We start from the raw sequence: 14,191 nt of genomic DNA, 5'->3' as shown, positions 1-14,191 counted from the left end.
TAGTTTTTGTTTTTTAAAATTCATTTTATATGTAGTTTTATTTTTACTTTTAAAAACGAGCAGAAGTTTTTGGAATGTTCATAAAGTTTCTTACGTTTGTACAGAAATACCAGAAAATAGTATTGATTGTTTTATTAATTAAGTTTCTTTATACAGATCAGAATGTTTGTATTATACACATCAACAAATGTTTCGCATCAGTCACCCGTGAAACTTTAAAAATTTACTTCATTGATTTTTATGTTTTAAAAGGAACAATCTCGTTTTCAAATTAGTTATTGAACAATTTATTTATATAAAAATATCACTTTAGCAAAACATATTTATCACAACTATGCAAATAACTACACAGATATAATTAATTATACTGTAAGTTGAGTATACTTTTTTACAAATATTAAACGTGCTGAAGATGAAAAGTTAAGTGCCTTTTAAATAAATTAACCACGTCAAGGCTACGTTAACGAAACGTGAGCTAAGCCTTGTTGATTATAACACCTTTTTTTATCAGTGAATAGCGCAAATACAAAAAAGCATTAAAAGTCGACCGCACTATTTTATACCTATTTTATTTGATCACCTAAGTCACCATTATCGACGCCTACCTGTTGTACCTAGTTTAAACCGTATAATGAGTTTGTTAAAACTTTAGTAGCGTCTTCTGGTAGAGCTAGAGATTTCACCTCAGACACTAGAGATATAGTCTAAAATCGGATGATAGGAAAAATTAATCTTCTTTTCTTCTTCCTTTCCTGTTTGACTTGATGTATTATCTCCATCTCTTGTTGCAGACAACTTAATTGCAACTTCGCTTTTGTCAGCCATCGTATCAAATGGGAGTTCTGGAGCCGCTATCAACTCGGGAGTTGATGGTACGGAATTTAAAAAATCAGGTACGCTTGAGGACCTTGGAACTGGAGGATTTAATAAGGGACGAAAACCAGTGATTTCCTTTTCTGGCGTCGAGTATTCGTTAAAATTTTGAGTCTTATCTCGATGGTCTTTATTGGGTCTGTCGTTTATGTAATCTGTGTAAGATAAATCTTTTGGAACTTCTAGAAACGTATTTTCTGTGAAATAATTTTCCGGATGACGAGATGTCCCAGGTACGTATGGACGAGGTCTGTTTCGATTCCGTTTTCTACCACGGAAAAGGAGAGGAGGCCTTTGATTTCTAACTGGCTTTTCTAAATTTTTGTGGAATATTCCAGGCCGATGGTTAACAGGCACAGGAAAGTTTGATCTTATATTTTGTGGTTGAGGTAACCTATGTCTCATTGGTGCCTTCGAGTTCAAATCATTGTCCTCTTCACGAAGAAGTTCTTGGAGAACTTCAGATGGGGTAACGCCGTTCGTGAACTGTGAATACTTCTTTAGTTGTTGTAAGAGAGAAAGTTGTTGGTGAACCTGGTTTACAAATTGATCATTTTCACCAAAGGAGCTTCCAGTTAGTGATCCAGCGAGAACAGACCAAAGAGTATTGCTAAAAGAGTTCTTATCTGGAAATGAGATATTGAAGCCATCATCTTTACCGACCTCGTTTTCAGTAGGAAAGTTAACAGCGTAGCCTCGAATATAACAGGAGCAGCCGCTCGGAATTCTAAATATGTCCGTGTATAAGCCCTTCTTTTTGTCGAAAACGACTAGTCGTTGATAATTGTAAATTTGCAAGCAATTTGACACAAAATGGTTTGAAACGTAAGAGCATTTCGAGCCTGGCATCCTAAAAAACAGAGAGCTAAGTTTTATCACAACAAAACATTTTCTTTGTTTCCAAGTATCTAAAATAAAACAAATTTATGTTTAATATTTACTGAGTGAAATTTATTATAAATATTATAATATTTATAACCAATATAAACGAATTAATTGTCACGCATTTAACAATATTTTATGCCATACAGGTACAAAATTGGTAGAAAATTTGCCCAGTAGAAGGTTGAGAAAATAACTTAAAGCATTGGTCTGCTTACACCCAGGTTATGTAAAGAATTCAATTATAAAAAGAAACAACTTTAAAATAAATCACACAAGGTAGTATGAGTTATTATATAATAGATAAAATAGAAAGAAATATAGTCTGTGACGTATTCTTTGGATTGTTCTACCCACAACTATGAACTGAAGTTTCTCACCCATTCAAGTCTCATCAGCACAGTTTACATCAGAAAACCAAAGAAACATAGTTAGGCCTCTTATAATGGTGAAATAATTTATTAGGTCTCTACGACAGAAATTATATTTTCTATTTTACCCTTGATGCAAAGAAATGAAACCCAAATAATATAGAAGATAAACAACTGTATAATATAGAATACGAAATTATGCGCAATATCCAAATATATTCATACACTTAGCTTACTTTTAAGTTACTACATGGTGATTTAGAAAAGAATCAAACTTCCATAAAGTTTGTATTAAGTTAGCCATTACGTACTTATTTGTTCCACCTAAGTGTTTTCTATTCTTAATTGCACAGGCATTACTTACCATAAAATAAAATTTAGGTTGTATTATAAGATTTTTTAGTTCTGATTAAATAACAAAACCTTAATTGAAAAAGAAAAAAAAAACAGGTAGTAATTTCCAACTATATCATTTATGTAACTTTAAGGAGTGCCACTCAGTGGAATTAACTGGGAAATTTTATTAAGACCGCTACTGTTGGAAGAATAGCATATTTCCACGACTTCTTAGGGCGTTCAACTTAAACACAAGAAAAACGAAGCCTTAAGAGAGATTAATGCACAGAAGTTTGACTTACAAGCATTTTTCCATGCGTACAGTCTGAGTAAAATCTCCAACGTTGACAATCACTTTCCATTCACCGCGAGGATTTCGAGCTCTTTTTGGTTTCGCATATACTATTTCTGAAGGACATACGAATCCACCCTCGGGTCCGTAATCTCGAGAGTTTATATTCTTGGCGTTCGAGCTGTCCTGAGCTCCGTAGTAATGCTTATAGTTATATTTTTCTTCATCCTTCCGACTTAATCCATCCACTTGATTTCCCCGCTCCTTCACTTCAGCGTAGAGATAATCAAATTGATCTCGTTTTCGGAAAATAATATCCAACATAGCTGATCTGTGCACAAAACAAAAGAGGAAGGAACATTCTATTTTAAAAACAATGCTCCAAGTTATATACATATACACACTGTAGTTGGTACTGCATATTCTCACCTTAGTGGACGTTATCATCTCATTAAATAATAATATGAATAAAACACCTCTCAATTCACAAGCCAAATAAAAAACTTTATTCATTCAGTTTATTCACCTGAGCAACACCTTATGCTAAACGACGGATTAGATGTTACCGAGCGAAGCGTGGCCTAGTAGCCTAGTGATCAGATGTCGATTCGAGGTTCCATTGTTTGCACCTCGTTACTCCATCCCCTCTACATATAATTCGCGACTTACACGTTGCAGCCGTGGGTACATGAACAGAGTGACAGTCAAATTTCGCACACGCATACAAGTCATGACCCACAGATTAACAGTTAAATACCATTATTAAATTGGCCCGGCATGGCTAAGCGTGTTAAGGCGTGCGACTCGTAATCTGAGGGTCGCGGGTTCGCATCCCCGTCGCGCCAAACATACTCGCCCTTTCAGCCATGGGGGCGTTATTATGTGATGGTCAATCCCACTATGCGTTGGTAAAAGAGTAGTCCAAGAGTTGACGGTAGGTGATGATGACTAGCTGCCTTCCCTCTAGTCTTACACTGCGAAACTAAGGACGGCTAGCACAGATAGCCCTCGAGTAGCTTTGTGCGAAATTAAAAAAAAAAAAAACTATTAAATTACAGTTACCCAGAAGATGCCAGTAAGTGGTGTTGACTACCTTCCTTTCCTCTAGGGTATCGCTTCAAAATTAGAGACGACTAGTCAGATAAACCTCGAGTAGTTTTTCATGAAATTTACCAAGAAAACAAGAGATGTTTACAGTTCACCAGTTGGCGTCCCTGATTTTGAAATGTGCAACAAAGAGAGGACAATTATCGACCTGAAGCGAGATACTCATAAACGAATAACGGGATTGACTGTCAGTCCTATAACAACTCACGTCTCGAACCGAACAGGTTTGATATTTTAACTATTGGGCCCAAACTCTGATCCTTTCGTCGGTCTAATTAACTTAATTGTTCAGTTATAATCTTTACACGCAACGTAAGCTAGGTTGATCTGATTACTTAGAAATATTTCTTCATTTTAAACACAAAACGAACACACAGAAAAGGCTTACCATGTTGTTTTATTTATTGTGAGAAACTACACAATTAGGTTTGCAGGCCTTAGTTTGAGAAGCCACTTTACAGCAATTACTACTACATACAAAATAAAATATCATTACGTCTTCTCATAGACAACAACATTAGCTTTAAATAATTCAAAGTACAAAGTGCGGAGCGAGTTTTTGTGGTGAAGACACACGAACTCAGATCAGTGGATTCACAGTCCGTAAATATTAACAACTAGGCAAGACGCCTTTCCCAATTACAACAAAGTCACGCTAACAGTTATTTACAATATATAAAACTAAAAAGTACACAATATTTGGAATCTCTACATAACACGTATACATTACCAGTATCGCTGAAAAAGGGCAACAAAACCTTTGCTGTGTTTATTTGATATATACTGGGTGTTGTTGTTTTTTTCAAAATATTTTTAATGAAGCATTAGAATTATAGATATTTCAGCACACAAACAATCATCGTAAACATAGATATAAGGTTTCTTTAAAACAACTAACTACTTTGGATTTGTTTTTCTTGCTGATTGTTTAATGTGGTATTTTGATTTGACAGTTAATTCACCTCTCACTTAGTGAACAGGATAATTCACAATAGCGTAGCTATTGCCCTAAAAATATTTTCAAGTTGACATCACATGCGTGAATAAACGTGACCGTCAATGAACCAGATCCTTGAAGTCTATGAACAAGTAGGTGATGCTGTAAGAAGTAGGAACGCTCAATACTATCGGGAATCCTGCCATGTGAACTCTTCAAGGTCAAACACTTAATGAAAAACAAAGGAGTTCAGTGGCTTTTAGTCCCAGGCTATTGATGCAACTTAAAAGCCCTATTCTGCAACATTCACTCTGTGAAAATATTCATTGATTTTGTATCGTTTCTTACAATAAGCTAGTTTATCTTGTTCGTTATAATTATAAGTTTACCTACGTAGATTACTGTTCATTTTAAACGTGTAAATAATTAATTTACTACGCTAAAGGTATGATATAACAGGGGAAGTTGCATTACCGATGATGTTAGTCTTATGAGCGCCTGCAAATAAAAATATGTAATGTTAGAACTACTTTTAAATACAACAGAATGTATTCAATTAAACTGAATCTTCATCATGAATTCATGGGTGCCATTTCCGTAAAATCTTGGTGGTGGAAGGGCGGGAACAAAATTGGACACTAATTTCTACAAAATTCACAAACTACTGATGGCATAGCACGTTTTAGAATTTGTACATCAATTGTGATAACAGGTTTGTTTGTTTGTTTTTAGAATTTTGCGCAAAGCTACACGAAGGCTGTCTACGTTAGCCGTACCTAATTTAGCAGTGTAAGACTAGAGGGAAGGCAGCTAATCATCACCACCCACCGCCAACTCTTGAGCTACTCTTTTACCAACGAATAGTTGGATTGACCGTCACATTATTACCACCCCACAGCTGAAAGGGCGAGCATGTTTATTGTGATAAAGATTCGAACCCGAGACCCTCAGATTACTAATCGAGCGCCTTAACCACCTGGCCATGCTGGGCCCAACAACAGAAGAACCAAAATGTTATAAGAAACGACAAGACTGACAACTTCAACATCGTACTTTGGATATATTAATAATTTCTCATAAACATAACTTATTAACTAGAAGATTCGTTTCTCAAAGCCCCGCTCCTTGCCCCAGTAGTACAGCGGGATGCCTGAAACATGGTTTCGATATTCGTGGTGGACAGAACACAGATAACCGATAATATAGATTTAGGTTTAATTACAAATCCAAACCCGCCCATTTTTTAAAAAACAAAAAAGCTTGGGTGAGGCATTTACTCTCCCCCTTTTCCAGGCCCGGCATGATCAGATGGATAAGACATTCGACTCGTAATCTGAGGGTCGCAGGTTCGAATCCCCATCACACCAAACATGTTTGCTCTTACAGCCGTGGGGGCGTTATAATGTTACGATCAATCCCACTATTCGTTGGTAAAAGAGTAGTCCAAGAGTTGGCGGTGGGTGATGATGACTAGCTGCCTTCCCTCTAGTCTTACACTGCAAAATTAGGTACGGCTAGCGCAGGTAGCTCTCGTGTAGCTTTGTGTGAAATTCAAACCAAACCAAACCCCTTTCCAATTGACGCCATCCTCGAATCGGCTAAGGCATTATTTTAAGTAGAAGTAGTGTACGGGAGACATGACAGAGAGAATAAACTTTTCTTGTTTGAAACTTATTTCAAAATCAACGAAAATAACGTGATGGAAATTACAAAAGAAATTTTGAAATACAACATGTAGAAAGATCTAATGTAATTTAGTCTACTAAAACAAAAATGACAGAATCAAAAGTCAATACAATATTGAATAAATTATCTTATTTTTAGTATCATTAGTGAATAATTAAACAATTTTAAACTTTCAGCAAATTTTTACGTATTGCAGGAAATATTTTTACCATTTGCAGTTTACAGAATCTAAGTTATTCTTTAACGAATGACGAACATTTTGTAGCATTTTATTCGAAATACGCCTAGTGTTTTTTCACACATTCAAAGAGAATCTTAACAAGGAAAGGATAAAAAAATTAAGTATAGTTAATTAAGACACACATCATATTTTATATATCTATGGGCTATTTTAAGTTTACTTTAAGTAATTTCCTATTAAGGAAACCTTTCTTGAAACTAAATATATATACTTGGAACATAATATCGAAGCTTGCTCTATCACTTTATCCTCTTGCGACTCTTTTCATTACTTGATGAAAATAATACGATAACAAATTAGTTCATTTCTCTCTTAACTAACGGACTGCTATCACTGATACACAGTTGCAGGTGTAAGTTCACCATACAACGTTTTCACTTTTAATAGAAATTCACTCGCCAATGATTCAACTATTAAGGTACAAGTAAACTTGCTTGTACAGTTTCAAGGCTAATTGATCAACAACTGAATATACACGATGTGTAACACTGATCTGAATACTTCACTATAATTTCAGTGAATGAATAAATTGAAAACTACACTATATTAATGCGTCATTGATTCACGTAAATATAATATATTCTTATTTTTAGATATTTCACAGTGTCTCTTGATCATAAACATTCACGAATATCCTACGTATTTTGGAGCTACTTTTATTAACGTACTTCACGAATAATCAAGGTAATTTTGAACTACTTCTATAAACTTACTTGATCTTAATGTCTTGCACTATATATAACAGATATCTAAATTAGAACAATGAAAATACAGCTTACAATAGTAAATATCACTTACGAAGGATATTCAAAGTCATCGAGGCAGATGTCTCTGGTGAAACGATCGCACCGGGGAGCTAACTGTACGGAACTAACACTTAATCTTGATTCTAATGGTGCAACGCTCGGTTTCTGATTTTCACGAGATGGCACCGGCGGAGAAAGTTCTTGATGTTCACTTTGTTTAGTTTTGGCAACATTATTATCTGGTTGGTTAAATTGTTTAATCACTGGCGGTGGAAGTCTTGTGTTTAGGAAATCACCTTTCTGGTTATAACTATGAAACGGACCTGCATACCTATTATTAGGTATGTCAGGCCTAACTGATGCGTAATCTCGTTTAGGTAAACTTTGATATGAATCTATTAGATCAGTGAAAGGATATTGCGCTGAATCGGCTTTCATAAAAATTTGAGGTCTCCTTACTCTAACAACATCTTTGAAGTCCAAAGTTCCTATTGGTTGATTTGTGTGAATGTTGTGATTATTTTGATTAAAGTTGGGCATTCCGAAGAGACGCCTCTGGGAAGCATGGGCCCTACCTGTTGATATTTCTGGAGTTGCATTAAGTTGATGAAGTATAACTGCCAAAGCTAGAGGAACAAGTGATGCAATTGGACTTTTTTCATCTGTAGCATTTTGTTGTTTCTGAAATGTCGTGTTGGGCAAACCATTCAATGGTTCATAAATCGTGGTCGTGTTTACAGATTCATCATTACTATTATTTGACAAATCTACATATTTCACAGCAAATGTAGAGTTGAAACCTTTTACCAAGACCTCCTCCTCATCACTCATAGATATCGAATTTGCACTAAGAAGAGTACAAAGTATGGCCTAGAGGTAAAAATCAACAAAGAATTAAAATCACAAAGGATTTTGTTTAATATCAAATCATAATGACCTTCTGCAGCTACAAAATGCAATTTTAATATTTTTTTACAATTTGGCTACTATGGTGTGATCGAACTTCGAAGTTTAGTGTGGAAAATCCTTAAACTTACATTAATTATTGAGCTTTGAAACTGGTCAAAAACTTAATAATGCTTTCTCTGTGTTTTTCAGATATCCTAGTATGAACAGTACTTTGTTGGGAAAAGTTTTAAATGTTCATTTTTTGTTAAAAATAAGAACATTACCAACCATGTCCATATAAATAAGTATTCTAAAAGTGTTAAAATGTCTCTGTTCTTGTTAACCCTCCAGTGGCACAGCAGTATGTCTATAGACTTACAACCCTAAAAACTGGCTTTTGATACACGTCTGACTTAACTATAAACAAATTGTTATTTTTTCACACATACGTAGGATGTACGGTACTAAATCTCCCAATCTGAAAATAACTAAAATTAAGTTTAATTAAATTACATTGCATTTCAATTAGTTTTTGACAAAAAAAAAACACTTATTTGAAACAACATTTTAGGGAACACCGCCTGAATTTCTCAATGGTAATTTTGTTTCTAAAACGCTTTATCTTTTTCAAAAGGTTATCACAATGTTCTTTAACTCTAGATTTGAAAATGTTTGACCCTTTCCTTGAAACCTATGAAGTTTTTAATTTCATATTTCTAAAATCATCAAATAAACTTTGAAAACGGAAATCTCGAAAAGAAGCGTTGTACATGTATTCCTTCTTTTTCCATTTTTGTCATATTTACACAATCATCGTATATGGAAATAATATCTGAAGACGAGGCTGTATTTTTAACAAATTGCATTACAAAATAAATAACAAAAATAAAACAGTTTCAAAAATTCAGTGTACTAGAAAGACGGTGTTCTCATCCGTTTGGCTTTTTCTTTTGTCATGCAACGGATCTTCTGGAAACACTTGAGTAACCAGGAAACTCGTTCAAGTAGAAACCAGCTAAAATTCCTATAGAAGTAAGGTAGAAGTCAGAATTGCACACCATGCACGTTTTCGTGACGTTCGATTACTCGCAGAATTTTGTGACTTAAAGACGTCTAATTTCGCGTTATCTTCAGTTGACTGGTAACAGTGATATATGCATACTACCTAACTTATTGAGAAGGGATTAAACACCTGGTATTTATATTACCAGCTCGTGTTCAGATATATTGTCTTTTAAAATAATGTATACTCAATCAGCAGTCTGCAAATCACAAAAAACAATAATAAAACCGTGAAATTGAAGTCAAAGCTAAATTAGCATTAAAATTTTATAAAATATAACCGATTTGCTACGATAGTATACATAACTATGAAAAAAAACAAAAACTGATGAACAGAGGTCATATCTTGTGACAAATTGATAGAAGAAAGTAAGGTATTTTTGAAAGATATATCATCTCTTGAAAGCTGCTGACTTAGTAAACTTAGTTACAAGATGTTACGTACATGAAACACAAACACTGAAGTCTGGTTATGTGGCACATAACACGCCTCATGTTAAAACTATACACTTCGAACAGGATTAGCGTGGCTGTGTGAGTTTTCATGCAAGAAAAACAAACAGGAAATAACAAAATGTGTAACACATGTGAAATGTATGAAAGTGACCTGAATGCTTACTGTGAAGTGTTATTATACAAATCTTGTGAATTACGTGTATTTTTTGTCCTATCGCCTCTACAACGATGTTTGTCGAGTAAATTCCCCTTTGGTTTAACTAAACAAGCAAAAATGTATAAATTTTGAAAATGTATTTAAGCCTTTGATCTCTTGTATTGAATATCAAAATTCAAAAAGTTCTTAAAATGAGTTTAAACGAATTGCTTAAAAAGTTTAAGTTGCAAAATATAAAGTAAGTGATATGAACTTATACTGTAATCGATTAATATCCAAAGCTAATTCCGTTGGACTGCATATTTGCCACAATGAGATATTTTCATTGTATGATCGATTCTGTTGTTGCCAGCAAACAGGTTGAAAATTTTCACCTGGTATACAGTTTAACAAATGTTTTTGACCAGCTTTATTTCTCTTAACATCAACAACAATTGTTTTATATATTAGCAGATACATTTGAGACGTTTACAGTGATGTCCTTTCTATATTATTTAGTTAATTAAAGAACGAAATACAATTGATTCAATTTCTTTACGTTGCTATTTTTAGTGTTTGAAAGTTGTGATTAAATACGTATGATGATTAACTTCCAAAGAATGATTCTTTTAATAAAGAACTTCCCATTAAAAGTAAACTAAATAAATAATCGTGACTATAATACACTGACTAGAAATACTTATTGTCCACACCAAACAGCTAAAACTTTCAATCGTAATTTCAGTAGATTCGATCATTTTAGGGGACTAGCAAAAAAACACCTGCGTTCTATCACGATTCATGGAGGCCCTAATGTACCAATCAAGCTCCCGATTACTTCTGTAGCTACTCCAAGGAAGATTACGCCACATAAATAATGACACCCGAGTGATCCAAGTCTGCCTGCTTAGTTTGGTTCTGGTAGCGACAAAACTGTAGATGGGTTTAGCATAACAACGATATACACATATATGTAAAGCTAAACACGACACCCTCGGCTCTGCAAAGACGACCAGTAGACCATTTTGTAACTGTTTAATGGTCTAACAAAACGATTTGACACTCACTGTTTAACAATTAGCTAATAAAAAGAAAATTCTAAGAAATTAAATTCGCAACCAAATTTTCAACCAAAATAACACTGAATAAAGCTGAAATTGACGCAGATTTAAAAGTATACTTGACGTATTAAATGAATAAAATTCTATTACAGCATATATCTGACCACAGCTGGTTCAGTTTAAATCACACTTCGTGGAAGAACGTTCGTCTGGTCACCTCCAGAAGACTCCAGCTGTACAAAACATGTCAGGCGCTATTTCACTCAGCTAGAATCCTGTCATTTGCTGAATTACTTCAAGTTGAAGCCAAGATGTAATAGGCGACCACCTGCTAGTTACATCTAGAAATGGAACCTATACAAGAAAACAGTATGGACAGTTAAATGAACTATGACATGGAAAACTTTTCAAGCCGTGATGGACGGCGTGAATTTGCTACATAAACTGATGGATGGCAATAACCAGTAAAGAAGGCATATCTAAATTGGATGACTACCTCACCATTATGACGTCGAAAGGAAGCCACGACATTGCCTTCTGAGACTCTGCCAATGAGAATAGTCTCAAAGCAAAAAATACAGGAGATTTGGCAATCATCACATGAGCAAATTCCTGACTTAATTTTGTGAGTATGATCCCCTTATGTTTTTCTCATTTATGTTTCATCACATACACACACACACACACACACATATATATATAAATGCATATCGGTAGCATAATTATATTTGACACATAGTTTATTACATGTCAAATTATACTTAGAGTCTATTTTTAAATGTAGTTCATAGACAAGAGTAACTAAACATGGCTGTTACAGGTTTATTTCGTATTTTATTTGATTATTGTACAGTACTTCATTTAAATAGCATATAAAATGATTAGGGATGGTACGTTTCATTTATCATTTACTTGGCAGCATGGCTGACAAATCTTAAGATATTGTTCATCCTATTTTTGTTTGCGACGTTGAAAATTTCAAACTCAGGTGTTAATATGGGAATTAGTTTTCTTTTTATTTCACACATTTTCATTTGTACCTGAAGGTGCATCTTGTATAGGATAAGCGTATTCTTAAATACCATTTTCCTCTATGATGTAAAACGTCCTCAAAGTTAAACAGTATTTTTGTAATACTTCTTTTAATATATACTTTACGTTGTGTATTACAGTGCGTTGACTAATAGATGTGGTTATGGTGAGACAATGCTTCTATGATGTATGGCTATACTCCTATACTGAGTTATATAGTGGATCTTCACACATAAACTAATAAATTTTGATGTACAGTATAGTCTGAACAGACAGCCTAACTAGCGCAACTATAAGGTAGAATGTGGGTACAGGTAGCGTTGAAAGACTGTTTCATGAGGTGGTTGTCTAGCTGATAGCATTATATTACAGTAGGACAACACCGTAACGCCAGAGTTTCTTTGTGAGAGAAGTTACATATTACCTATCTAGCTACGCTAGTGTGTGTCTTTAGTGATAGCGATGTCATAAATGTGGTTCCTAACCAATTATGACTGCCGATTACCGTTTCTTTCTTTCTGGCTGAATGACTTGTGAACGGATATAAAACCCCAAATATTAGCTCATACATTTGTTATTTACATCACTAGACAGAGAGTAAGAATATCTCCTGAAATGGAAAGAAGTATTTTATCTTGATCACGAGTTCAAGGTTTCCTGTCCTTATCGAACCTGTAAAAATAGACCAGTGTAAAAGATAACGATAAACCACCTTCCTACAGCAAACTTCATAACACCTTTCTTCACTAAGGAGCCAGACAAATCCTGTGTATACTTACACTGAACAGGTTCTCCGATTTTCATTGTTTATTAATTTCAGTCGTTTAAAGATTCCTTTTCTAAACTTTTGCTTAACTGATTTATTTAATTTTAGATTGTCCATTATGACCTGATGTTATTATTTTAGCTTCGATTATTTGCTAACAAATTTAAGAGTTGTGTGTATATATATATACAATTACTGTAGATACATGTAACGTATTTTTTTCAGTCCTTTTAACAATTCAACATCAGTGGCAAGCTGGGTACAGAGAAAATATGAAACCTTTTACATTTTTAAGGTTTCTAAATTCAGGTTTCTAAATTATTTTTGAACTATAGTGTTGGTTGACAGAAACCTAAAATGTATAGAAATGTCATAACTTTCTAACTGTCACTGTTCTAGACTTTCTAGACTGTCTCTGTCTAACTACATATATATTATACATATAAATACAGACATATATATATATTAATACACTATTCTGAAGGTTGACCTTTTCAACTTGTTGGCTGGCGATTCACCTACGAACACAACGTTTAATAACTAGATGTTTTGACTAGGTTAACTAGTCAGACCTATATATGTATATTTCTTAATTTTTTATGTAAAACTTTTGTATACTGTTTACGTACTGTGAACACTAGCGTTTGATCATTGTTGTTTGAAGTTAAGCACAGAGCTATACAATGGGCTATCTGTGCTCTGACCACCAAGGGTATCGAAACCTGGGTTCAAGCGTTCTAAGTCCGCAGACATACTACTGTGCCGCTGGGGGCATCAGTGTTTGAAGGCTTGTTCAACTTGCGTCTTTCACCATTACCTGTGTTTATCAAACATGTCTCACCTTCCGACCAAATATTATCGACCTTCGTTTCCTGTCTGTGCCTTGAATATCCCATGCGTAACACTCATCTTTTTAATCGCTGGCTATCCGCACAATAATTTGACGATTGTTGATCAGAACGCGAAATATTGATTCATACGTGTAAATGTTAAACGAGTCAGGTGTTATTATTTGTTTTGATGATCTCAACAGAAAAAGGACAAATTAGCTATGCAAATATAATAATTAAGATATGAAGATAGCGTAACAATTTTCGATGAAGAGACACGCAATATTTGATCTCTTCCATTTAATTACTTAGAATCACTCCAGTTACTGTCCAGAAATAAACATTCAGTCCAGTGACAATGAGCTGGCAATTTCCAGTAACGTTGCCCTAAGGATAGCTGTCATTACATCGTGTATTCATCCTTACATAACGTCAGCCACGTTATCTGACAACATGTCCACAAAGTTCCCATTACAGACCTGGTCGTAC

At 34.4% G+C, this 14,191-nt stretch overlaps 1 protein-coding gene across 1 annotated transcript in view; it reads right to left on the bottom strand.

The window, feature by feature from the left end:
• Positions 1-232: 232 nt before the first annotated feature.
• LOC143228084 (uncharacterized) overlaps positions 233-14,191 on the bottom strand; it is a 33,333-nt gene continuing 19,374 nt past the window's right edge. Inside the window, exons 2-4 of the mRNA XM_076459414.1 lie at positions 7,524-8,341; positions 2,765-3,085; positions 233-1,723 (exon numbers count right to left, since the gene is read on the bottom strand). Coding sequence (XP_076315529.1) covers positions 685-1,723; positions 2,765-3,085; positions 7,524-8,341 — 2,178 coding nt within the window. The 3' untranslated portion in view covers positions 233-684. The remainder of the gene's footprint in view (positions 1,724-2,764; positions 3,086-7,523; positions 8,342-14,191) is intronic.

Source organism: Tachypleus tridentatus, chromosome 10, assembly GCF_004210375.1.
Source record: "Tachypleus tridentatus isolate NWPU-2018 chromosome 10, ASM421037v1, whole genome shotgun sequence".
Lineage (NCBI taxonomy): Eukaryota > Metazoa > Arthropoda > Merostomata > Xiphosura > Limulidae > Tachypleus > Tachypleus tridentatus.
This window is presented reverse-complemented; position numbering and strand designations above follow the sequence as displayed.